This window comes from Melanotaenia boesemani, chromosome 15 (genome assembly GCF_017639745.1).
Source record: "Melanotaenia boesemani isolate fMelBoe1 chromosome 15, fMelBoe1.pri, whole genome shotgun sequence".
NCBI lineage: Eukaryota > Metazoa > Chordata > Actinopteri > Atheriniformes > Melanotaeniidae > Melanotaenia > Melanotaenia boesemani.
The window spans coordinates 29,421,321-29,449,269 of NC_055696.1; the positions used below are offsets into that span (position 1 = coordinate 29,421,321).

The following is a 27,949-nucleotide window of genomic DNA, read 5'->3' on the forward strand; positions in this document are numbered from 1 at the left end:
CTCTGAAAAGCCTCTTTCTGTGGTGCTCCCCAGCACCATTCGTTCTTTCCACACAGCAAATCTTTAATTGGGCGAGTGTATGACGCGAGGTGTGGCAGAAACTTGCTGAGGTAGTTCGCCATGCCCATCAGTCTTTTCACCCCCTCGACGTCAGTTGGTGCAGGCATGTCTTGTATGGCTTTGATTTTGTCAGGGTCAGGTGTCACGCCGTCCGCGGAAATGCGGTGGCCCAGGAACGTAATGCTGTCCTTGCTGAACTCACATTTCTCCCCGTTCAACGTCAGTCCCTCTTCCTGAAGTTTCCTTAGGACCTGACAGAGTCTCTCGTCGTGCTGGGCCTTGCTGTCCCCATACACCAAGATGTCATCGGCGTGACACACTGTGCCTGCACAACCCTCCAGCATCTGCAACATGCGTCGCTGAAAGTGTTCGGGTGCAGAGGAAATCCCGAACGGCAAGCGGTTAAAGGCATATCGCCCGAATGGGGTGATGAAGGTGGTCAGCAGTTTACTTTCCTCTGCCAGCGGGATTTGCCAGAAGCCAGAAGTGGCGTCCAGCTTGGTAAACACTTTCCCGTCCGCCAGCATGCCCAGGGTGTGGTCAACGGCTGGGAGGATGTGTCGTTCCCTCTGAACCCACCTGTTGAGGTGTGTCAAGTCCACACACAGCCGTATCCTGTAATTGGGCTTTGGAACCACGACCAACCCGGCACACCACGGCGTGGGCTGTGTCACCCTGGAGATGACACCTATGCTGACCATGTGATCTAGTTCCGTTTTTACCTTGTCACGGAGGGGAAGAGGCACGCGTCGTGGAGAAGACAGCGCATATGGGACGGCATCTTGATCCAGAACGATGGTGTAGGGCTCCTTTAATTTCCCTAGCCCCGTGAATACAGATGGGAACAGCGCCTTGCAGTCCTTTTGTTGAGCTTCCACTGCGTGGATGCGCTGCACCAGATTGAGGGCCCTGATCGCTGGGAGGCCTAACAGAGGCTTGGACAATTCATTGACCACATACACCTCCTGTCTAGTGGTTTTGCCCTTCAACGTCAGACTCCCTTTAAAACACCCCTCAACCTTAAGCCTGTGGTGTCCTGGGCCGTACAGCACTTTCTTTGGCTGCTGCAGTGCACCATGAACTCTTCTGGAGTATGTGCTGCTGGGAATTGCAGTGACTGCAGCCCCTGTGTCCAGTTTGAATGCAGTCTCCTGTCCGTTCAACAGCAACTCACCAATCCATTCATCTTCTCCTCCCGACCTCACTTCTCCCAAGAAAGCGAAATCCTCCTCCTCACATCTCTTGTGCTGTTGTGTGATGTCGTGCACCCCTTTGGCTGACCTGCACGTTTTAGCGTAATGTCCCTTTTTGTGGCACTTTCGACACTCGGCATCCCGAGCTGGGCATTCTTTCCATGGATGTTTTTTAGCGTTCCCGCACCTGCCACACTGTAGTGTCTGACTGTCTGTTTTCTCGTACCCCACTTTACGCCCTTTCTGTTTTTTCATTATGGTTTCTATCTGTCCTGCTGTCTGCTCGGCCGCCCGCAGCACCGGCTGTTGTTTCTTTACTGCTGCACTTTGCTTCACTTGAGTCATGGCTTTTTCGAGGGTGAGTTCCGCATCCAGCTGTAAACGTTCCGACAGCCTGGCATCTAGGATTCCCACTACAATTCTGTCCCTTATTAATTCATCTCTCAGGGCCCCGAAGTGGCAATGTTCAGCTAGCGTGTGCACGGCAGTGATAAAAGACTCCACACTCTCACCCGGTTGCTGGTTCCGACGGTTGAAGCAGGCTCTTTCATAAATCACATTCCTTTTGCTGACGAAGTGTTTTTCGAATGCCGCCGTGACAGCGTCGTATGATTTCTTCTGAGCTTCAGTCAACGGCAGCACATTTAAAACATCTTCAGCCTCCTCCCCCGCCGAGTACATAAAAGCATTCACTTGAAATTCCTGGGACTGTCTGTCAAGCCCTGATGCAATCCTATAGCGATCAAATCGCTTAATCCACATCGGCCATCCCTTCGGATTTGAAAAGTCGAACTTACTCGGCGGGAGGTACTGAGGTAGCTGTAGCGCGGTGGCTAGCTGTGGCTGAGCTAACGGTGGCGTCGGTTGGGCTTGTGGGTTTTCTTCACTCATTTTTCGCCTTTCGTTGTCCTCACAACGTTCCGTCGTCCTCTCGTTTCGGTACACTTGCGTACTACCACTCTTCTGACACCATGTTGTGTTATATGTTCTTCTGTGGGTTCTGATACCTCAAAGAAAGACAGAGATCCGACTTACTGTTAACTGTTTATTCTCTAGCCTTTTTCCGGCTCACTTCCTGTGTAACCCCCCAAACAGGTCCGTGGTACAACACATAGTTTCTCACTAACATTCCATTACACAACACCATCCATCTATCCAACATCCATCCATCCATCCATCCATCCATCCAACCATCCATCCATCCATCCATCCATCCATCCATCCATCCAACATCCATCCATCCATCCATCCATCCATCCATCCATTCATCCATCCATCCATCCAACATCCATCCATCCATCCATCCAACCATCCACCCACCCATCCACCCACCCATCCATCCATCCATTTACTATATCGCTTTGTCCAATTAAGGGTTGCAGGGAAGCTGGAGTCTATCCCAGCAGTTAGCAGACGAGAGGCAGGGCACACCTGGACATGTCGCCAGTCCAATGCAGATAGTTGATGTCATAACAGTTAAAGCCAGTTTTGTACTTACAAGCCTTGTAGTCTCTATATACTGTAAGTGTGTGTGTGTGAGAGAAAGAGTATGTTGCCATTTTATTTCACCATGCTTTGTTGAAGGGCACATAATGCTGTTGCAACAGCTTACATGTTGTATACTGTATACAATCAAGTTGATTGCATTTTATGTTAAAATGCAATCAACTGGATTGTATATTGTGTGTGCTAGTCCTCTCACTCAGTGTCAGCCAAGCTGTCACTGTGTATCTGTAGAAGTGGAGAACATTCAAGACAGCTGCCAATCTTCCCAGGAGGGGACATCCCAGCAAGTTCCATGATCAGACCATGAAAATCTTTCCAACAGTCAGTTAGCATGTTAAATGTTAAAGTTCATGACAGTCCAGTTAGAAAAAGACTGAAGCAGTATGTTTTGTTTGGAGGGGTTGCAGGAGAAAGTCTCTTTTCTCTAAAAAGAACATGGCAGCACAGCTTAGGTTGACAAAGCTGCATCTGAACAAAACACAAGACCTCTGGAACAATGTCTTTTGGACAAACCAGACCAAAGTGGGCATGTTTGGTCAGAATTAACGAAGAACCAAACACAGCTTTTCAGCACAAACGCCTCATACCAACTGTTAAACACAGTGGTGGAGGGTTGATGAGCTGGGCTTGTTCTGCAGCTACAGGACCTGGACACCTTGCAGTCACTGAGTGGACCATGAACTCCTCTGGATAGAGGTGGGAGGTATTCAGATGTAGGAACTAAGACTACTATAAACAGAAAGTGTGAGATAAGATGTCAACAAGTTAAAATTTTTAGGTGATTTGAGATTCCCAACCTACAATTTATGAGATTTCGTAAAACTGTCAAACAAACGTAAATTGTTTCTGTTTAATAAAACCATACACATCTCACAAAGCAGCAGCTAAGCAGATAGTAAGATTGTTAAATGGCATCAAAAATACTAGATGAAAAATCTGTAAGATGGCATCATGGCTTCATCCTGAGGAAGTATAATATAACGAGTTTCGACTGTTTCAATGATTTTTCATTTAAAACTGATATTTAAAGAAGCAGTACATAACTTTGCAGATTTTCTCCTCAGCCGCGGCTATTCCAGCATCTGTCTTGCAGCCTGTATTGTGAGATCCGTCCAGCCAGTAAAAGACATTCTCATCTTGATTCCTATCTTATCGCTTGCCCTGTCTCTTTCTCTTTCTTTCCCTCTCTTCCTCCAATAATGTCTTCTTGCGTTTCTTGCCATGGTACGCGTTCAAACAGCCGGTGTGTTTATATTGTTTGTTAGCGTGTGACACATTGCATAATGCTAATTCCAGATGAAAAGGTTCTGAAGTGGTTTCTCGGCTTAGGTACGCTGCAGGGCAGCAACGGGTCCAGATAACAGATGTCACTGTGCTATCAAATGCAGAGTTTTAATGTTAGAAAGCTCCTCAAACTTTAATTTTCTTTTTATTCTCCATCTATTGTGTTGCTATCTGCTTTTGACATCTTACATTTTATTGTTTCTAATGGCAATAATATTTTATTCAAGTCCAAGTATAGACGGGGTTATAAACTGGCTGAAAGAAAGCTGCATGGCATTTACTTAGAATAATTTTATGGAGCAGTGGTTTATGCATTTATCAATAGAGATCAAGGAACACCAAACCAAACCACCCCAAACTGTACTAAACCTTCCCATACTGAGCAGGACCCTTCGTGAAAATTGAACTTATATGGCTTCTGAATGAACAAACAACAAACAGCACAGTTTGGAATAAATAACGCGTCAAAACTCCGGTCCTTGAGGGCTGCTATCCTACAGGTTTTTATTTTTTCCCTGCTCCAACACACCTGACTAAAATTAATGGGTCATTGTAAAGACGTTGACAACAAGCTGTTGGATCCATTTGATTTGAAACAACTGTGTTTTGGAGCAGGGAAACAAAAGAAATGTGCAGGATAACGTCACGCAAGGACCAGAGTATGACTCCCCTGCCTTAAAAAGACCATAGAGGAATGTTGAAGTAGTTAGCTGTAGTGCACTCATTGCTGCACCTGAGGTCACTCGATCACTCACAGATAAAAATATGGTTATATCTGGAAGAATTTTGGCCACTGAAGGCCACTGTTCATTCATAACTGTGCCTAGTATGAGTCATTGTTATGCCCATCTTTACCACTAGATGTCAGTAATTCTCACACACTGGACCTTTACAGACGACCTCAAGTGAAAACCAGAGAAGAGAGAAAATAATGCACAGAAATCGCTTTAAATTAAACCAACAGAACCAGAACCAACAGACAATGACACACTGTAGGTTCAATAATGTTCTGACACTGAGCATTTAAAATTACAAAGATCATTGTTTCTTTTCACATGGAGACGCTGGGTGCAGCCTGAAGGACTTATCAGGTCTGAAAGAGGATTTGCAACTTCAGAACCAACAGACCAGTCTGGTTAAAGTTCAGAAAGAAGCTTCACATCCAGGATGAGATGTGGAGTTTCATGACTTACACAATCAGATGAGGCGCGCGCTGCTGCAGCATCACATTTAAACTCATTACACTTACCGGCAGACAGACAGATGACAGGGGAGGCAGACATCCCAGCAAACCGGACCGAACCCACTGGATACGAACTGTGTTGGACCTGCTGGAGAAGCGGACAGACGCGTGTGCGCCAGCGCACCGCGCGGCTCACAGAGTCAGCATCCTGTGCCACCGGACCACACCGAACACCAGCAGAACCTCGTCCAGCTGACACTCGGCTCTTGCACAGGGTGTTGTTGTGGTGTTCACAAGCAGCTTCGCTGTGACAGTTTCGGCTGCCTCGCGCTCTGAGTCTAGATCGGAGGAGGTGCGACAAATCACGCGCGTGTCAGTGAGAGGAGGACCTCTGCAGGTCATCTGGGTCAGAACAAGGCAGCCTGTGACGTTCAGCACAACATGATCATTTTTCACTATTTTACGTGTAAATTTAACTTTATTTATCCCTGAATTCCATGTTTCACAAACAGGTCCTAATCTCTGTATTTGTCCAAATCTTATAAAACTATCATACAACCTCATTTCTTAAAAAGTCAAGACGTTGTGTTAAATGTAAATTAAACCAGAATTCAGTGATTTCCATCAACCTATAATTTAATCCCAACAGAACAGAAACAACATATCAGATGTTGAAATTGAGACATTTTACCATTTCATGGAAAATATTAGCTCATTTTTAATCTGATGGCAGCAATACGTCTGTAAAAAGTTGGAAAGGTAATTGGTCAAAACAACTGGAGGAATATTTGACAACTAATTAGGTTGATAGGCAACAGGTCAGTAACATGACTGGATATAAACCAGCATTTCTGACAAACTGGGTCTAAAAATTGAGGAACAGTTTCAGAAAAAGGTTCCTAAATGTAAAATTGCAGAGACTTTGAAGATCTCACATCTACTGTGTGTAATATCAAAAGATTCAGATAATCAGGACGAATCTCTGTGTGCATGGGACAAGGCTGAAAGTCAAACTGCATGCTGGTGATTTTGAGGACCTCAGGCAGTACTACATTAAAACCAGACATGATCCTCTACTGGAAACCACTGCATGGACTCAGGAAGACTTCCAGAAACCACTGTCTATAAACACAGTTCACCCTGAAATCCATGAATGCAGGTTTAAGCTCCATCATGTAAAGAAGAAGCAGATGTGAACAGGATCCAGAAACACTGACATCTTCTCTGGATCTTCAAAGCTCATTTAAAAATGGCCTGAGGCAAAGTGGAAAACTGTTCTGTGGTCAGTACAGCATCCATCTTGCAGCCTACCTGTGTTGAGATCTGTCCTGCCTGTAAAAGACAATCTTATTTTCATTCCTGTAAAATGTGAAATTCCCTCTGGAAAGCATGGATGCTGTGTCCTGTAGACTAAAGAGGAGAGGGAACATCCAACTTATCAGTGGACAGTTGGAAAGCCTTTCATCTCTGATGGTAATGCTGAATGTTACCCCAGCTGTGCAAGGGCAGCTTCCACATCTGTGAAGCTCCATCAATGCTGAAAAGTTCATGGAGGTTTTAGAGCAACATCTGCTCCCATCCAGACGACGTCTCTTTCAGGGAAGACCTTGTAGATTTCAGCAAGAGGCTGAACCACATCCTGCATCTATCACAACAACATGGCTTCATAGGAGAAGAGTCCGGCTGCTGAACTGGCCTGCCTGCAGTCCAGACCTTTCACCAATACACAACATCTGGAGCATCGTGGAAGCAAAACTCCAGCAACCAAAGTCCAGGACTGTAGAGCAGCTAGAATCCTGCATCAGACCAGAATGGGACAACATTCCTCTCCTAAAACTCCAGATCTGGTCTCCTCACTTCCCAGATGTTTCCAATTACGATTAGAGGGGATGTTTCACAATGTTAAACATCAAACTGGAACTACTTTTTACAGACGTGTTGCTGCCATCAGATTCCATGAAATGGTAAAATGTCAGTTTCAACATCTGTGTTGTGTATGTTCGTTTGGGAATAAAATGTGAGTTGATGAGATTTGGAAATCAATGAGTTCTGTTTTTAATTCACATTTTACAGAGTTCTGATGTTGGAACTGGGTTCATGATTAAAAACCTCTGCTTGTATTTTAAGACAGTTAAACAGCTTTTATCCAAGTAATTTAACTCATGCAAGAACATCCAACGACTTTCTTCTTTCTTAGCTGTTTTCTTCTAGGAATGAAGAAGTATCATCATCAAACCCGCCACATGACCCAGAACTCCCATTTCAAGCTTGCTGGAAGTGACCAGAACAGAAAGGGAGGATGTTCAGCAACAACACCACATTCAGATGACAAAACTCTGCCCATGTTTACATGTTTTTAATGTGGGTTTTCCTCTCTGACTGTACAAATAACGATGAAAGACGAAGGATGACTGTTTCCTCAAAGACGAGTTTATTTGTTTTCATTTAAAAAACAAAAGATGAGAACAAAAACATCTCAGTTTGAACTAAATAAAAATCTGCAAACCAGCAACTGATTAAACACGTCTTTTCAGAATGAAGCTGAATATGAACCCAAACTAAAATCAATAAGACATTCACAGCGAGGATCAAGCGTCAGGAGAAGACAGCAGGATGGATGTTCTCAGTCTAAGTACATTAACTCTTATTACTCCCTCCATTTTCTACAATCTTCCGTTTCTTCTCGTCTGTCGATTCTTTGAAGATGTGCTCTCTGTAGTACTGCAGCTCTTTAATACTCTCCAGGATGTCGTCCAAGGCTCTACAGGTTTAAAAGTAAAAAAAGACAAACTCTGTTAATAAGGAAAATGTTTTCTGTCAGGTTTATACTGCAGGAAGGACACAGAAATGTTCCAAGATGTCAGCGTTACACCCAGAGAAAAAAAGATGGAATCATCATAATAAAAATCACCTTCACCACATCAGATGCTCCCAATTCTACCAAATGTTAACCATCACTACCAGAAAAACCAGGGGCCTCAGTTATCAACCGTGCGTATGCACAGAAGTGTGTAAATACAAAGTAAAAGGTTTATCAACTTGCACTTGTGCCTAGGAAAATGTAAATTTAAGCACAATTCTTACCTGCGGAGGCAAAAAACCTGGTAGTAGAACAGTGAAACAGTCACAGTGCTCAGCAGTCTCTAACCTCATGTTACCTAATTAAAGTTCTCAACTAGTGACATAGTGTAGAATTTGATTAATGGGTGTGCCAGGTTAAAGACAGCTGTGGCAGGACAACCTGAAAAGAAAACTCGTGTCATGGCTTGTGTGTGTGTGTGTGCTGATCTGTTCAGCGAGTGGCTTCTCAGCAGGTACCACTTCCCCAAAATATCCAGTTGAATTTATGCCGTGATTTGTAACCCATGTTGGAAAGCGAGACAAAACACACCAAAGCCATCCCAGCGCACATCCTGCTCCTGCCAACTCTGGGATTCTTGGCCTCCAGAACATTTCAACAGGAGACTGGAGTCATAAGCGGCAACGCTAAGCAGAATTATGCTGGCAGTGTTGAATACAATCATTTCTTACACCCGGCTCCCCTAAAAACCTCACCAAGAAGCTGAAATTCAACAAGGATTTCACGTCATCACAGGATTCCCAAACAATTGGAGCCATAGATTGCACCCACATCTCAATAAAAGCACCAAACAATGAATTCAGTTACGTAAACAGGAAAGTTTTTCATTCAGTTAATGTCCAACTAATCTGCGATTGACATATGTCTCTGTTAAACGTTGTTTCCTGGTGACCTGGAGGAACGTGTGACTCATTTATTCTGCAGCTCTGTGGGTCCTCCAAGCAGGAGGATGGCTGGCTGACTGGGGAGTGTAACAGCATATCAAGATTTATTTCTATGCTTCATATGGATTATTGTAGCTTTGTCAAATGATTTCTTCTTTAATTCAGAGACGGCTCTTTCCTCTGATCCACCAGAGTTAACTGCAGCCGTTTCCTTCTCCCAAGTCGTATTTTTTCTTTTGTTGGTCACATCAAGTGTTCCAAACATTATTTTCTGGCTCTTTCTATTTTTACTACAAGTACCTAAGTTTCAGTGTCAGAAAAATTCCACTTCTTTGCCCTCTTTGCCATGATTTCGGAGAGAAAAAAGTCCATTTACGCATTGCTGCTACCATACATGGTCAATTAGAGGCCTTTCTGAATGCAAATGGGCCTCAGTGTGCAGGAGCATGGTTATTTAGAATAGGTGTACTTTATCAACAGAGAATACTTACCGGTGTGTGTATGTACTTTTGATAAATAAGGGTTTTTGTACACATTCACAATTTTAGTCCTTTGCAAGAATTTTGAAACATTTTTTTGCACGGTTGATAAATGAGGCTGAGGTTACACTGGTCTGAAGAGATATTTCTTCACTTTATCATCATCATTTATCATCATCAGATCATTTAAAATTCTTCTCCGCACATATAAAGCTCTTAGTGACCAAGTTTCTTTGGATCTTACAGGTACAGTGTGTAGCTTATTTGGCTTTTTATTAGCAAAAATCAAGGATTGCTTTCATAAATACATATTTTACCAAAGTCTAATCACAATCGTATCCAAATGAAAAAGGGTGAAAGGGCTGAAAGGGTGGTGTAAACAAGCCATGACGACCACTCAGCTTGCCAGTTTACATTGAAATGGAGGACCATTTATACTCTTTTCCCCGTGAGATGGAGGAAAAAATAGCCAAGAAAAGAAAAAGAAATAATAACGGGGAGCAAACGAGCGTGTACATTGGTGGAGCATTTACCAGACGGAGGCAATTGATAAAGGTGAGGGACTTTAAAACTGACACGAGGTTGCAGGCTTTCTGCTGGATGGGTTGATTAATTCAGTCTAACAGTGAAGTTTATTTTGGCGTTGTGTTAGAAACAGAGCAGGTAGTCCAGCAACCACTTTATCTCCCGTTTAAGTCGCATCGTTTACTGTAACTTGCTATATAAAACAGCAGAAACGGCTAGTTTGTTAGTTAGCTTACAGTAGAAAAGCTTCATTACAACAGTTTTCAGTTGTTTCTCTTCACCGAAGTCATACAAGTAGGCCACCATGCTCTTCATTCAGACATATTTTCCGAGAGCTTTCCCTCGTGTTTCATCATTTATTTCAGCTGATTAGTCAATGAGGGTGGGGGTAGTTGTCCTCCTTCTAGTCAGACATAATAGACCAAAGTAATACCAGTTTTAACGCTGTGATTTAATCATTAGAACCACAAGCATTCTAACGCAAAATATTTCTTAAATAATTATTTTGAATCAATACGTCGCCCACCCCCCTTGATAAATCAGGTGAAATACATGTTATTAAACACAGTAATGTTACAGCAGAGGATCTTCCTCTTGCAGCAAAGACAGGTCCGCTGCCCTGCTTCCTCTTCCTCTCCCTTCATCAGATGATCTCTGAGTCTGCAAGTCACGACAAATCATTTCACACGATAACATGAGCTATTAGCATTAGCTTGGTACTAAATACACGGAGGGCATGCTTGTAACTTATCGGGACACTCGAACTTCTGGTAAACGTTGATATTTTCACATTTATGACTCTCTGGGCCTCCGTAGTTGTAATAACGCTCTTAAACAGCGAGGTTCCAGTAGAGCACTACTCGGTTGCTTGTATTACATCAGCACACCTCTAGATGGGAGTAATTCTTACACACCGGGGCTTTAAAGATCTCAGAGTTTCACATTTTCCCAACAGACCACTTCACTCTCAGACTGCAGGTTTACTGGTGGTTTCTAGAGGTTCTAGAAGTACAATGGGAGGCAGAACCTTCAGTTATCAGACCTCTCTGTGGATTCAGCTCCCAGTTTGGCTTCAGGAAGCAGACACCCTCTCTACCTTCAGATCAGGCTTCAAACTTTCCTTTCTGATAAATTTTATAGCAGGTCTGACTTGGTGACCCTTTTCCATCTCTTTAGTTCTATAGGCCAAGGCTGCTGGTGGACTTCCCATTATGCACTGGGCTCCTCTCTGCTCTCTTTACTTTCCATGTAGAAATATCTGAAATTGCTGTTTTCATTAATTTGTGTATCCATTCTTTCTCAGCAGGTATCCTTGGCTTAGAGTTACGCTGCTTGTTGACCCCTTTTTCCTGTCCTCTCCACCGCCAACCGGTCCAGGAAGAAGACTGTCCTTCCTGGTTCTGATAGAGGTTATCCTTTCCATCGTCTCCTTAATCAGCTCAGGAAGGAAGTTTGAATTAAAAGAGAATATTTGACCTGATCTGTTGGTTTCCATAGCCAAGTCATAATTTTATAAATTGGTTTATAAGAACAGTGGACCAGTTGTTCAAGAAAATCCTCAGATTTTGGTTATTGGACAGGATCAAATCTTGAAAATGGGTTGTTCAAAAGGGAAATCCAGATTCTGAAATCGGCTTAGATCACATAATCCAATCCTTATCTGGATAAAACCCAGGTAACAACCAGATTCAAATCCAGATTCTCAAAACTGTAGAATCCGGATAACTTTGATCCAAAAAAACAGGATTATCCTGATCCCAACAGAGGACAGGATTACAAGGCGGATTTCAGGAAAAACATGCAGCTGAACAAATAATAGAACTTTTTATTTGGTGCATATGTTATATTTGTATTTTTGCACCTGACTTGCTTAACTGCTAGTGATAAAGTGGTTAAAATAGGCATAGGCTACCTATTAAACCTGTCAGCATAGTAAAGCAAGAGTTAACATGACATTATCATGTCCCCATGAAATAAACCCCAAACTAATTCTATAACAAACACACATATAACAGATTTTCCTGTTACTCATTAATGCATAATCAGAAAAGAACCTGTCAAAAAAAGAAATTTCTAACGATTTCATCCCCTACTACACGTCCCGCCCGTCCCTCATTCTGACAGAATGCCGGAGGTTGGGCCACACCTCCACACGGGGCTCAGGAGTAGGGCTGCAACTAATGACTATTCTGATAGTCGATTAGTCACCTACCATTAAAACGACTAGTCGACCAATCGAATTATGTATCTTATAATTATTAAATGGCTCTTATTTCAGCTTCAGCTTTTAAATCTTGCATGAGGTTGTTCTGTAAGTCCGACGTGCCTCCTCTTTAAATGTTCCAGCATTGCAGACGTGGTACGCAAGGTCCGCTTTACAAATCTCACATGTATTTAATTTATTTTATAAGTTTAACGTGAAGTTATTTCAGACTTTTGACGTCCTCTGCCACCGTTTTGTTCCATGGTTGGTCGCCATATTTTTCCCCTGGTGGACTTTAGTGCGTATGCGCAACTCTCAGCAGAGATGGAGAAGAAGACGATGTCTCACTCTGTAGATTTTTTTTCTTTTCTTGCACATTATAGTCAACGGGTAAATTCATTGTTGACTATTCTTATGTCGACATCGACTAATCACTGCAGCCCTACTCAGGAGCATCATCAACATTATCACAGAGAGGGAGAGTCCATCTGGTCGCATTCTCCACATATCCGGAACCCCACATCAATTTACATGCTGAAAATCCGGATTTGGTGATCCTGAAAACGGAATTCTGGATCAGGGTGATCCAATCCTATTTTGCTTTGAAGAGCCGGGGTAAAAGTAAGCTGGATTACGTGATCTACCGTCCCGAAAAATCCAGATAGCTTTTATCCAGATTAAATTTTTTCAACAACCGGCCCAGTTTTTTTTAAGTGGACTAATTTGGATCGTATGATGGGTTTATTTTAACTGGATAAAAACAGGACTTTACTGAATTGGATTGAATTGGACTTTCTAAAAGTGCCTCGAGATGATTTGTTATGAATTGATGCTGTATAAATAAAGCTGAAGTTAAATTAATTGAATGGTATAAAGAATACCTTTCATGATCAAATGATTCATTTATTAATCTATTAATGTGATTATTCACCTGATCTAACTGTAAGTAATAAAGTAATAATTATATTTAACTAATTAGTACCAAAACATTTATCTGTTTAAACAGTTTTGCTTAATTTTAGATAAATGTGAATGAACATCCTCCCAGTCTGGAGGTTTATTACATTTTTCCAGAAAGCCAAACCAAAGATGGTTTCTGACCCATCACTGGTCAGCACCAGTAACTGGTTTCAACACATTACCTTTGCTGGTCAGCTTTCTGTATGCTGATGTGAATGTGATGAACTATAATTTCTTTTTGTGTGTTTGGGTTGTTGCGATGTACCTGTGGCTTGCTTTCTTCTGAGGAACCAGTTTGTGTTCTTCAGGGTACCACCGTCTGAAAACATCCACATCAACAAACCAACTTTAGCCAACATTCAGCTCATGTTGAGTCAGAAGAGAAAATCATGGCTTCTGTTCCACATTTTCACAGAGCAAAGTACAAACAAGAAGACGCTGGTTCTGCTGTAAACAGAAGATCCACACAGAGAACTGGGAATGGTTACAATTCATATTCCAGAAGGGAAACTCTCAGCTGAGCTGATCACAAGCAGATTTAAATCTGTGCATGTTTACAGGTGCTCAGGTCTATCACCTACTTTTATTCCATTCTGAACCAGTGAAGAAAAACCTCATCAGCTCACAATAAACAGCCTGTAATCCGTCCATTATTCCCAACATTCCCAGCTGGCTTCAGCGTTTTCCCACCCAGCATTAAAACTCAGAGGGTAAAGTCAGAAACCAGGAGGGTCTGATATAATTTCAGGACTTTTTAAGCATCAGTTCACCTTATTGATGAAAAGAAGAGGTCGTCATTAAACAGGAGGATGAGAGTTGTATCTTAGGACCAGCTGAGAAACGACAACATCTCATTGGTCAGATTAATGAGCTCAGTGATGCTGACCTGATGTGCGTTAACACACACCGAGGTGGGCAAACATCGTCTCTGTGAGCCAGCGGGCTGTGGTCGGGAGAATCACCATCACAGAAATAACCAGATGGTCACATGACACCAGAGCAGAGGGATCATGTGATCACCCAAAACATGGACCGTCTGAGCATCATCTCATACTCTCAGGACTAAATACACCAATCAGCTGATTCAACACAAGTCAAGGAAGTAAGCAACAACAACAAAGGTTGAGATAACGGAAACGCTGCAGTCACGGAACCAACGTGACTAAAATACCAACAGTTTGATCCAGTCGGAGTCCAGGACACGGATCACATGAATTATTGATTTTATTATTTTACAATCTGATGTTTATTCTACAAAAAACAACCATGTTCGGTTTAACCACAAGCTGAACCTACATAAGCATTTCCATGTTTCAGCCTGGTGTATCAGTCCAGGAAAATCAGGAAAAGAATCAGTGGGTCTGATTCTGTTCAGCTCTCAGCACTTGGATCAAGGACAAAGACAAGATTAGATTAATTTGCTGGAGTTGTTTATCGTTTGGATGTTTTGTCCACACAAAACCAGCGTTTCAGAGTCCATCTTTTTATGATCCTATGAAACAATTACCCCAGTTTCCCTAAAAAAACAAAACAAGCCAACAACATTTTCCACATGGAATGTCCTCGTGGGCGCTCTGTAGTCACCAACCTGCTGAGCTCCTTGATGGTGCTGACATCGACAATTCTGTAGTGAAGGTGGTACATGAACTGAGGCATGTACTTGTCCAGGAACCTCTTGTCTGCATGCACCGAGTTTCCTGGAGGGCAAATGATAAAGAGGAGGGACATAAGCTGCTGCCAGCAGGAACCAGACTGCGGTTCCTCTCCTCAGCTGAGTCCTGACCGAGAACAAGAACTTGGTCACATCACCTACACCTGTAGCTCTGCAGTGAAGAATAAAATCTGCACATTATTCAATGAAGGAAACTAGAAGCCTGCAAACAAAGGAAGATAAACAGAGGGGCGTTGGCATCAAGATTTGATTCGTACATTTAAACCTCACCCGGTTTTAAACCTTCATGTTTCCCTCACATCCTAGCAGGAATATTTACTCGCCACAGATCTTTTTTCTTTACAACAAACATTTGAATTTGAAAAGACACAGGTCAACACATGATCAGGAAGACACTGGATTACACTGAAATTAAACATATTTTAAACACACCCTGATCATGTTAAAAAACTTACTATAACAAGCACCGGACAGAGTTTCTGTCACACTGATCCTCCACTTCCAGCTCAGGGAGGGACGATCTCATCCATCCATCCTCTACTATTCATCTCAAACTGCTTGTGTGCATAGGTGAGGGTAGGAACGTACATTAACCTGTATACCAACATCTCATCCTTCCGCTCAGCTCCTTCTTCACCACGACAAGCCGATGCAGAAGATTTAATACTGCGACATGACTGTTCCAAATAAAAGACAACATCCAGACTTGCAGAACGTACGGCGGCGATTCAGAGCAGGTCTGGTCTCCGTGTCCATCTCGAAATCTGGTTTTTCCAAAATAGATTTTTATGCTGGTTGGGAAGCTCCTACTTTCCATTACTATGGCAACAAGAGAGTTGTTAACATATGGAAACCAGTGATTCATTCAATATATTTAATTGTAATTAATCCCGAGTGTCTTGAGTTAACTCATGAGTAATTGCATTTTTTTTCAGTTTCTAAATGTACCATAACAGGATATTTATGTTTTTGATACTCCTGATGTGTATAGTTATGTACTTGTAGTTATAGAATAAAGCTATTTAGTTACACACTTCTCACACACACCCACAACCCGGCCCTCTCTCTCTCTCATACCATATCTGACAGTCTCACCTTCGTCTAGGAACAAATGTACTATAAACAGGAGAAAACTGCCTGCATCTTGCAGAGTTTTAAAGCTAAAAGGTCTGTGTAAAAAACACACTTGGTGTCTGTTCCTGCTTCAGAACAACAGCCTTACTTCTGCATCGTTTCCTGAAACTATACGTGCGTACATTAAAATGATAATGCCAGTAAAAGGAATTTGCTTTAACGCCTTAACTTTGACAGTCCTAATAAAACACATACTGTATGAATTAATTAAGAATCCTGATGGGAATCTGTAAACACAGGATCAACTAATTCTATCAGACTTGGAAAACATTCAACCAAACTCATGAAGCCGGTCATTAAATGCCCTTTTTTAAAATGACGTCTGCTTGTTCTTCATGTCCACCATCAAACTAAGTTCATCTGCCGGCAGCTGATTGGTGGATGGACCTCCTGGTGGATGATACAGATGATTGCTAGAACTGGACCTCTTTTTTTATTTTCTTGAAGTGGTTCCACACAGAAAGTTTAGTTGTCTTTGGTTCTGGATGTTTCTGGTGTATGTACTCCATAAACATCTAATCTCTCAGCAGCACTTTGAACCAGAGCTTTCTGTTAGTTTTCAGCTGGTAAAATGATGCCCATTACTACCAGGTGTTGGTAAAATAAGACACTCATATCAAGATTATTGTCAGAAAATTGAATAATTTTATTTATTAAAATTAAATGACTACTAGAAAAGATTCCCTACAGCAATCATGTACATACATGTACATGTATATGTGCATCATATCCTTATTAGGGAAACAGTTCTGCTTTTAGACCTTCACACAGAAAATCTGATAACTTGGGTAAAATCAAACAAATGTCCTACAGATTGATGAATCAAAGTCATTCATAATAAAAAATAAAGACTGTGGTAATGTAAAACTGAAAATCAACTCACCAGCGAGGGGACACTGTCCAGGAGGAGTGTGCTGCCTGATGAAGGACAGGAACTCGTACTCTGCTTGTTCCAGGCTGATTTTACTGTCTCGTACAGCCTGGGTCAGTCCTGACTGAGACAAACGAGACAGAATCCAATCAAACACCAGCACCAGAGTTTAATCCATTAATAAACACAATAAGTCTATGGGAACAGTGGACTACTAAAGACAGCAGTTTAACCCTTAAAACTCCTTGACCTTTTTTTTTGTTTGTTTTTTACTACTTTTAAATCAGCCTGTTTATTTATTACTATTTATTATGTACTACAGTGGTTTCGTGGGGGTGTTGAAGCCTTTCGCCTACTTTTCACCACCGTTTTCACACCTGAAATGGCTTCAGTGCCGTGTGGACATAGTATCAGTCTTTATGTCAAAATGATATGGTCTACTGATATGATATGGTGTACTGTGTAATACTTTAGATAAATCAATAAAAAGTGCTGCACAATATTTTCTGCAGTCAAGTGCTTCAATAATGTCATTCAAAACCTTAATAGCAGCTGTAGTTTTGCTGCCTTCTAATACCAGATTGATGTGGAGACAGAATACTGTTAGTGTCTGAAAACTGAGTTGCTTCTCAAGAACTTTTGCTAAAATATACCATTTAGAAATAGGCCTATAGTTATTATGAAGTGAGAGGTCCCCTCCTTTCAACAAAGAACAAAGAGACTTCCAAACAGTATAAATGATATTATGAGAAGGTGTAAGAATAAAAATGTGCCTTACTGGTTCTGCTTTAAGGTCTGCTGCAAGCTTAATAAAATAAGAATCAAGCATGTCTGGACCTGCTGATTTGAATGGTTCTATAAGCTTTAAAGCTCTATGAACATCCATCATATCCGAAGGAGTAAAACTAAATAAGGGAACGGTAAAGTTGATCTGGGTTGATTGGTGAACCCCCTGTTCACTTTGCTGTATTGAGTTTGCAATTTAAAATGTCAGATTAGTCAGTAAGAGTACAGGAATCTTTCATGATGCCGGTGGGTAAATGGTAAGTGGTCTGTATTTATATACCTGAAACGATACCCAAAGCACTTTACATTATACATCACATTCACACACACATTCACACACTGATGGCAGAAGCTGCCGTGCAAGGCACTAACTAGTGATGTTACGTCTGACACAAAAGCCCTAAAGCCTGATTTGAGTAAAGGGGGCGTGTCCAAATGAAGCGCAATACTCAGGGACATGGCCAAAGTAAGGAAGGCTGAAAAACGACCACCACTGAACAAGACACACAAGATAAAACATCAAGACTGGGCCAAGAAATATCATAAGACTAATTTTTCTAAGGTTTTATGGACTGATGAAATGAGAGTGAGTCCTGATGGGCCAGATGGATGGGCCCGTGGCTGGATCAGTACAGGGCAGAGAGCTCCACTCCGACTCAGATGTCAGCAAGGTGGAGGTGGGATACTGGTATGGGCTGGTATCATCAAAGATGAGCTTGTGGGACCTTTTCGGGTTGAGGATGGAGTCAAGCTCAACTCCCAGTCCTACTGCCAGTTTCTGGAAGACACCTTCTTCAAGCAGTGGTACAGGAAGAAGTCAGCATCGTTCAAGAAAAATATGATTTTCATGCAGGACAATGCTCCATCACACACATCCAAGTACTCCACTGCGTGGCTGGCCAGAAAAGGTCTAAAAGAAGAAAAAATAATGACATGGCCTCCTTGTTCACCTGATCTTAACCCCATACAGAACCTGTGGTCCCTCATCAAATGTGAGATCTACAGGGAGGGAAAACAGTACACCTCTCTGAACAGGGTCTGGGAGGCTGTGGTTGCTGCTGCACGCAATGTTGATCGTGAACAGATCAAGACACTATGGATGGCAGGCTTTTGAGTGTCCTCACAAAGAAAGGTGGTTATATTGGTCACTGATTTGTTTTTGTTTTTGTTTTTGAATGCCAGAAATGTATATTTGTAAATTTTGAGTTGTTATATTGGTTTCCCTGGTGAAAATAAATAAGTGAAATGGGTATATATTTGGTTTTTGTTAAGTTGCCTAATAATTATGCACAGTAATAGTCACCTGCACACACAGATATCCTCCTAAGATACTAAAACTAAAAAAGCCCACTCCAACTTCCAAAAATATTCAGCTTTGATATTTATGAGTCTTTTGTGTTCATTGCGAACATAGTTGTTGTTCAATAATAAAATTAATCCCTAAAAAATACAACTTGCCTAATAATTCTGTGCACCCTGTAGCCCTCCGAGCAAGAAATCTCACGTGACTAAACGTGATCGAACGAGAACGAAGAAGAAACATAGCAACAACTGGAAAAACGAAGAACCATGGCAACAACTGGAAAACACCACGTTCCACGTCACAACTCAGGAGTCGTCGGCTTTCCACACATGTGAAGAATTTTGGTCCTAAATATTGAACATGTTCAAGACTTCTGATTGTCGACCACAACGCGTTTCAGAGCCGATTGTCAGGACGAATTCACTCTTAACACAGCTCAGACCAAATGATAATTTTATAGAAAAATCTTATAAGACTAGTGATAATCAGGTGTTCCCGTCCTTGGTCAGGAAGGGGCAAAATCGGGACAAAAACAGCCCGATAATCTTTCTGTGTGTACCTAGCTTCAGCAACATAGAAGTGATAGTGATCCTTTTTATGATGAAAATGTGATAAATAATGGTGTTATCATGGACCACTCATTGTGTATCTATCATATAGTCTCTGTTTAAACACTACATTTTGTGGCTGGACTGTAAACCTCCTGGACAGGATATAGATGCCTGGAAAACTTCTGCAGATCACCTAAATGGTAAGCTCCATCATAATTCACCCCACAGTTACACACTACTGTTCCTGAGAAACTGCAGATCATAAGTGATAGCGCTCGGGGCGCTGGAGATCTATAAAAGATGGACGGAGCCGCTGTGACGTCACCCGTAGGTTTGAAGAGCAAAAGTGAAGCTCGTTGGGTGGTTCCCAACCTTCGCCATCTTGGTAGCATCAAGCGTGTTGTTAGACCCGGAAAATACAAAAATGGGGAAAGAGGTGGATCTGAGAGGGGGGGCTGGGAAGGTGGGGGTGGATGATTGACCAGTCCCAGATCTTGTTGATAATTTGTTTGTTTTTTGTTTTGTTTTTTTTTCCTAAGTCACACAAAGCAGCTCACCTTTCCATGATGCTCCTTACACCAGTCCGACATCCCATCCAGCAGCTCGTCCGGCTGTTTAATGATCAGGTTTGGTCCCTGTCAACCAGCAGAGGACTTTCATTTATCAGGAAGACGGAAGAGATGACACAGAGAAGCACTGCTTATGTTTATACTACCTCAGCCAAGACGTTTAGATCTGAATCGGTGATGATGCACGCCATTTCAATGATCTGGTCTTTCTCAATGTCCAGACCAGTCATCTGGGAAAGAAATTAAATACAACCAGACAGAGATATTTAGTATTAACAGTTCTACAGCTTTCTGAAGGTCCAACAAAGTCTATCTATTGTTTGGTCCCTGGTTCCAGCTCTAACTCTAACATCTGAATCCTTCATGCAGAAAAAAAGGCTCCTAACTCGCAGGATAAACCACTGTTTGTGTCAACATATAACAAACCTGGTCTAATGTGGTCCAGATACCAAAAACATGACAAAATGAGCCTGGGCGCTGCTGTTTTTTTGATCAAGAGCTGTCTATTGTGGTCTAGACTGCTGCAAACGCAGAGCAATCACCCTTTGCACATTCAACAAATCAGAAACTAACTTCAGCGTTGTTACCATTGACATCTACAATAATACTAGACGCTTTATGGTGAAGCTTCAAACATCCTCACCCGGCGGCCATCTTGCCACAGGTTTGTGCTCTCATGGGATCTGTTGTATCTGAGGGAAAGTGAGATATCTGCACAAACGCAAATACTCATATTTTGCTAAAATCTTGACAGATTTACAAACGGTTTGTTTTCCTACTAAAGTTATTAACATGGCTATAATTCTGGATACTTGAACATGTTAAAACTGCAGCTTTTGTCTTTGAAAAATGACTTAAACGTGTAGCATAGTTGTGTTCTCAATCAGAAGGCACAGTAAGGGTCATCAGAGCAGCACTGCGGCTCATTCGCCAGGCATCAGCAAGTTCCAGACAATCACAGCCCATCAGACTGCTTGAGATCCTGAACATTGTAAGGAAGAGGATCGGGTAGGAAGATGTATTTTTGCACATCGGCTGCACACAGTATGGCATAGACAGTTACCACCATATGCTGCTGACATTAGTTATGTCCCTGTTTTTTAAGCTAAGGCTGCACCACATTGCCAGAATGACTACATTTAGCTTACAGATAAACAACATGCACCAGAAACTAAACAAAACAGTCCTGTTCAAAGGTTTTTAGCGAGCCATGTTTTTGGGCTGTTTTTTATATTTATTTTATTTTCAATTTTGTTTTACAAGGGCTTGTACTTTGATTACTGAGGTGTAGTTTGTGTTGATTTGAAGCTCTCTCTCACTCTGCTCTGCCCTGTATGTTTTCTAGTGAAATCTTAAGTTGGGTCGTTTAATTGTATATCATTGTAATTCAGAGGCCTTTTCAGTGTTAAATTCAATTCCACTGTTTTACTCACACATCTATCTGTGTTATTTCTGTCTTTCATGTCTATATCTCCACAACAGTCTAGTTTGCTGTGAAGGGTGGGGATTTCAACAAGCTGCATTCCTTCATGTAAATTTGTAAATCTTGTACCTATTTTGTATTGCAAATAAATCTCACTTTTATATCCAAGATATTATTTGATAAAATCATGCACTTATGCCCAAGTTGATATTGTTTTATGAATTCGTGATCTTGTATTTAAACAAAATGACTTACAAATATACATACACACACACACACACACATATATATATATATATATATTTATATTATGTTGTCATTTTTAGCAGCCTAAATATTGATTTAACATAAATACCTTGTGCGTGTGTATATTCATTGCACCTATCTCTTTTTTTCCATATAAAAGTCCATGGTTAAAGCGCTGCTGTAGCATCTTTGACTATAATTATTCATTATCATTATTCATACGTATTATTCATAAGTATGCACTATCATAGCTACATCTCTGGCGTTTATAACAAACCAAACCCCAAAAGAAATCTCTATAAAACTGAGCAAGTTATGGTTATTTATAAAGTGCATGCACCATTAAAACAATGTTATGCGTGATCGAGCTGACTGTGGCAAGATGGCCGCCAATGCGGACGTTCGACTCCACTGGTCAGCAGCGCGGTTGAGACGTCTAGCCTTTATTGTAGATATCTATGGTCGTTACATCTGGTTAGTTTGGTGTGCTACATGCTAACTTTAACATCCAGAAACAGCATCCTGTTAGCACACAGCTCATATCTCACAGTAACAGACTACATGTGGACTTCAGCAGTGTGTCCTACCTCCAGGTCCACCCACACCATCCTCTGGGACATACGTGTGGACGACATACTGATTCCTCTGGTCTCGACCACGAACCTGGAGGGAAAGCTGAGTGTTTTTGGTGTGGAAAAGTAGGGATATAAACCAAACCCGTGTTGCTGCCGAACTCTACGACAGACTGAGTGATACAGTCTCAGAGAGACCGGAAAGCAGCACGGTTTCCTCCTGGACTGCAACCTGACAACAGCAACAGCCCAAGTTGAACTCCTCATACAGCCGGTCATGCTAGGCGGATTTCCGGTCCTCTTCTTCTTCTTCTCTGGAAAAAAACAGCAGATCGGTGAACCAACGTCTGTGTTATAGCGTCACCTGCTGTACCGACATTTCTAACATCAGGGTTTCAGTACACCAGGAAAAGTAAAACTAACTTTTTATATGCTAAAAACATTGAGGCACATATTACTATTGCATTGTCATGACTAACAGTGTTTAACTCTGCAGGTTCCACCCAACCCCACAAAATTTATATCTAAACGTATGTGTCGATTTGGAAAAGTACTATGACTGTAGAAGAATCTTAAGGTGTTTAGATAATTTGCAGAAAACTGCAGCTTTTCATCCCATGATTTGGCCAAAATGAGCCAAAACCTCTTTGGAACTACTTTGGAAACTTACAGCTCAGGCCAACTTTCACCTAAAAACATCATTCAAAGTTTAAACTGGTGACAAAAGATAAAATGTTAACTTACTGAAAGGACAGCTTTAAATTGTTTATGGTTTTGACACAATTGCAGTTTACATTTTACAGTTTTCCCTGTGCATACACAAATTATATATCAAAACAGAGGAATTTAAGTCAGCTTCAAATAAACCTCAGATGCTATGTTGCTCCAAGCGTCATAAAGTCAACTTTTCCTTTCATTAACACCCATTCAAAAAAAAAAAAAAAAAAAAAAAAAAAGATAATAAATAAATAACATTAAAAAAATGGATTCTAAAACCATAACACAATTTTCATGTGTTGAGAATGTTTTAGGATGCATGGCCTTGGATATCTTACCGATTGCAAACATGTCTCTGCTTTCAGATGTCTTCCCACAGACCCTAAAAACAGCTGTCATCAAGCCATTACTGAAAAAGAAAAACCTAGACTCGTCACCCATGAGCAGCTACAGGCTGATATCAAACTTCCCCTTTCTTAGTAGAGTTATAGAAAAAACTTTCTTTCAACAGCTACATAACTTCCCGACATTAAATAACTGTTTTGATATCTACCAGACGGGTTTTCAGCCACACCACAGTACTGAGATGCTCTAGTTAAGGTCTTTAATGACATCCGCCTGAGCACAAATAGCGGAAACATTTCAGTCCTGGTACTACTAGATCTCAGTGCTGCATTTGACACGGTTGACCATAACTTCTTACTAGATTGGCTGAAAAACTAAGCTGGACTTTCTGGTACAGCAATTAATTGGTTTAAGTCTTATTTAAAACACAAGGACTACTTTGTGTTTATAGGTAACTATAAATCTGAGCAAACCAAAATAACCTGTGGAGTTCCCCAAGGCTCGATCCTGGGATAAATGGTCTGTAAATATATAGCGCTTTTATCCAAAGCGTCTTACAGTATACATCACATTCACCCATTCATTCACACATTGATGGTGAAAGCTGCCATGCAAGGTGTTCAACCACAACCCATCAGGAGCAATTTAGTGCTCAGTTTCTTGCTCAGGGACAGAACTTCCTTCAGTTAAATGAAAACAAAACTAAAATAACAGTTTTTGGAGCCAAGTAAAAAAGATTAAAAGTCAGTTCTCAGCTTCAATCAGCTAAGTTCTAAACCAACAACCAAGCCAGATACTGGAAGTTGTCACGGTCTCAGACCTGAATTTTAGCAGTTATATTAAGACAGTTGTGAAGTCAGCCTATTATCACTTAAAGAACATATCGAGGATTAAAGGACTGATGATTTAGCAGGATTTAGAAAAACTTATTCATGCATTTATCTTTATTAGACTGGACTACTGTAATGCTGCCCTCACACGTCTCCCTAAAAAGTTGCATTTGCAAACAGACAGTTGCAATTAGTCCAGAATGCTGCTGCTCAAGTCCTCACTAAGACCTAGAGAGTAGATCATAGAACTCCAGTCCTCAGATCTTTACACTCGCTTCCTGTCTGTCAAAGAATTTACTTCACCAAAATACATGCAGGATCTTCTGGTTCGTTATGAACCAACCAGATCCCTCAGGCCATCAGGGTCAGGTCTACTTTCTGTTCCCAGAGTCAACGTGGGGAGGCAGCGTTCAGCTTGTATGTTCCTCACATGTGGAACAAACTCCCAGAAAACTGCAGGTCTGCTGAAACTCTCAGCAGTTTTAATTCAGGGTTAAAACATTTCTATTTGCTGCCTTTTATCAAACCTGTTAAATTCCCCACACTGGAACTTTATTTCTTGCATTTAATCTATTTTGTTTTAGCTTGTTTGTTGCTGCTTTTATTTAAATTCTTTTATTTCTTTTAAAATTTGTTTTTATTGCTTCCTGCACCCCACTGTCATACTTTTAATGTTTTATGTAAAGCACTTTGAATTTCTGTAGATGAAATGTGCTATACAAATAAATTTCCATTGCATTGCCTTTAAACTTGCTATTGTTTTAATTGTGTTCACATTAGGATAAAATTAATTACATCCATACCTTTGTACAACCCTTTTGGTGCTCACAGCTCCTTTGCGAATAGCGTTTGGTTGTTCAAGAGGTTCTTTGAGCTCTCACTCATCTGTGAGTCTCTTTTTCATTCAGCGTGAGTCAGCAGGCACAGAATATCTCCCAGAAATTCAAAACCCGACCATGGAAAAAAAAAGAAAATCACAAGGTCGATGTACTTCGTTGTGACATGGTTGCCTTCATAATGCTGGACATTGAGAAAGACCAGATCATGTATATCCGAGCTAGCAGTAGCCGTGATGGCACCCATCCAAACTTCTTCTGAAGTTTGCTGGTTCTTTTTATCCCCTCCGCCAATGTGGAGGTTATGTTTTCAGCAGCGTTGGTATGTCTGTCTGTTAGCAACATATCTCGTTTATAAACAGATTTTTAAACAATTTTCAGGAAATCTCGGGAATGGAACAAGTGATTACTTTTGGGGGGTGATTCGGATCACCATCTGGATACAGGAATTTTTAAAAAGATTCTTTACTATGAGGAGATAGTGATCATTTTGTCAATACAGCTTCTAACTCAACAGATAATGCCCATAATTATTAGCAAAAAAATTACGGTAACATCAGTTTGACTCCTTTATCGCTATAATGATTATTACAGCCATTTGCTTCATCGTGGTGTGTAAGGGTATGTTTCCAGGGTCAAGGATTTTATTCTATTGATGGAGTGATATTAGCTTGAAGGATATAGTGTTGGCATGGGGTTGGTAACTGGGTGGGCTGTGGGCCTTCTGTTAAGGTTTCAAATGAAATACTGTCCAACAAAATACACAATTTTTTGTGTTTAAGTTTAATTTAGTCCTCAAAAATTCATTAATCGTTAATTGGATTTTGTTAATAATTTTAAAGAATACAATTAGTTTGTATTTTAATAATTTAATCTCTTTTAAAGCCTTGATTTCTTCTTACTAGTTTTGGGAAACTTTCTTTGCAAGAGAAAAATCCTGAAAGTTTTTGTTGTCACACTTATTATGACAGAACTTCATTAATTTAATTTGTCATGAGCTCAATACTGGAGTTGTGTTTGAAGTAAAGCTACTAACTAAATGTACTGTCTTCTTTCCTACTCCTGTTTCTCTAAGAAAATTAAAGGCAGCCTTGTAAAACCCTGGCTGATAAATCTTTTATGGAAGTCCAAAATACATGTTTTTTAATCTGTATGCGGAAATGACAAACAAAATGGATTTTAATTGATGCCTCAAATAAGCCAGATACCACTGTTCCCAGTTCTTTCCACCCACCACTTCAATCAGGTAGTTAAAAATCTGGAAGTGAAACTAGACTGTCGTTTGAAATTGGACTGTAGTATCTGAGCATAGCATACTATGAGGCACACTCAGGTTTTTACCATATAAGGTTCTGTGTCTTAAGAAGGCTGTACTTCAGCACACATCATATTTGTTTATAAATGTGTCTGCATATGATTGGTCAATCAGGACTTGAGGAAGGGGCTTTGTTTCTGGAAAGCTAGTTAAGCACTGACACGTGATCAGTTAGGTGTTCAAATTGACCCTGAGACCTCTAGATTTTTCTGCAGAAATCTGTTTTTGATGCCTGACTTTTTGTAATAAATCTTTTGCTTATTCATAAAGCTGGTGTCCAGAGACATTTTTGCCTGAAAGCCATTTTTTCCCCACATCACTTGATCCAAAATACCTGGATGATGCTGCTGTGAAAACAAGTTTCTTTTAACTTCTTCTATTGTCCAAAGTAAAGCTTTTCCTCAGCCGCAGTGACCCAGAGAAGTCCATCCATGCCTTTGTGAGCTCCATACCTGACTTCTGTAGATCACAGAATCCTGTTCCACAGGCTGGAAAACCGGGTTGGACTTTCTGGAGCAGTCCTTAGCTGGTTCAGGTCCTTTTTAGAAGGCCAGAGTTATTTTGTTACGATCGGCAGCTATGAATGGCCAAGCGAATGGCCATGTCTTGTGGAGTCCCCCAGGAGTCAGTCCTTGGACCTCTTCTGTTCAACTTGAATATGCTCCCTTTGGGTCAAATATTACAGAAGTATAGCATTAATTATCAAAGTTATGCAGATGATACACAACTTTATGTGTCTCTGTCACCAGATGACTGCAGTCCAATAGACGTATTGTGTCAGTGTCTGGAGCAAATAAACACCTGGATGAGGGAGAATTTCCTACAATTAAATGAAGGCAAAACTGAGATTATTCTGTTTGGTAGCAAAGAGAAGAGGGTCAGCACTGGTAAACACCTGGAGACTCGGGCTCTTAAAATCACCGACCAAGTTCATAACCTTGGAGTGTTGATAGACTCAGACCTGACTTTCAGCAGCCACATCAAAGCTGCACTAAGGAGCTTTTTACCAGCTCAGAAACATCAACAGAATTAAAAGTTTAGTCTCCCAGAAAGACCAAGAGAAACTCATCCATGCATTCATCTCCAGTAGGCTGGATTACTGTAATGGTCTTTTAACAGGACTTCCTAAAAAGAGCATTAAACATCTGCAGCTCATCCAAAACGCTGCTGCTAGAGTTTTAACCAGGACTAAGAGATCTGAACACATCACACCAGTTTTTTAAAATCTTTACACCGGCTTCCAGTCAGTCACAGAATAGATTTTTAAACCCTTCTGATTGTTTACAAATCCCAGAATGGTTTAGGCCCAGAATCCATCTGTGATATGTTCAGAGAATATAAACCTAGCGGCGCTCTTAGATCCAAAGACTCAACTAGTCCAGACCAGAGTCCAGACTAAACATGGAGAAGCAGCATTTAGCTGTTATGCTGCAAACAAGTGGAACAAACTGCCAGTGGAGATTAAACGTTCACCAAATGTAGACACTTTTAAATCCAGGTTAAAAACATTTCTTTTCTCATGCACTTAATCATGAATCATGTTGAGCCTGAAGTCCACTCCAAACCTCTATTCTCCTGCCTGAATGTTTCTGTATGACCATGTGCAGCATGATGGCTTAGCTGTGAAATGTGCTGTATAAAG

The 27,949-nt window shown here is 41.1% G+C and overlaps 2 protein-coding genes across 3 annotated transcripts in view; both read right to left on the reverse strand.

Annotated features, from left to right (window-relative positions):
* The window catches only part of LOC121654996 (CXADR-like membrane protein), a 33,507-nt gene extending 28,015 nt beyond the window's left edge, over positions 1 to 5,492 (reverse strand). Inside the window, exon 1 of the mRNA XM_042009413.1 lies at positions 5,293 to 5,492. Within this exon, the coding sequence (XP_041865347.1) occupies positions 5,293 to 5,326 (34 nt within the window). The 5' untranslated portion in view covers positions 5,327 to 5,492. The remainder of the gene's footprint in view (positions 1 to 5,292) is intronic.
* Positions 5,493 to 7,634: 2,142 nt separating this feature from the next.
* Positions 7,635 to 23,410, reverse strand: smfn (small fragment nuclease). 2 transcript variants are annotated; one of them, XM_042009424.1, is made up of 9 exons: positions 23,320 to 23,410; positions 22,469 to 22,578; positions 22,280 to 22,432; positions 20,170 to 20,253; positions 20,012 to 20,089; positions 16,827 to 16,938; positions 14,726 to 14,834; positions 13,403 to 13,456; positions 7,635 to 7,987 (listed from the first exon to the last, which is right to left on the reverse strand). In XM_042009424.1, the coding sequence occupies exons 1-9, from the start codon at positions 23,378 to 23,380 to the stop codon at positions 7,864 to 7,866; spliced, it is 885 nt and encodes a 294-aa protein (XP_041865358.1). In that variant the 5' UTR covers positions 23,381 to 23,410; the 3' UTR covers positions 7,635 to 7,863. The 2 variants fall into 2 exon arrangements, with proteins under 2 accessions (XP_041865358.1, XP_041865357.1); XM_042009423.1 differs by having other exon boundaries at positions 22,280 to 22,578.
* Between the last annotated feature and the right edge of the window lie 4,539 nt (positions 23,411 to 27,949).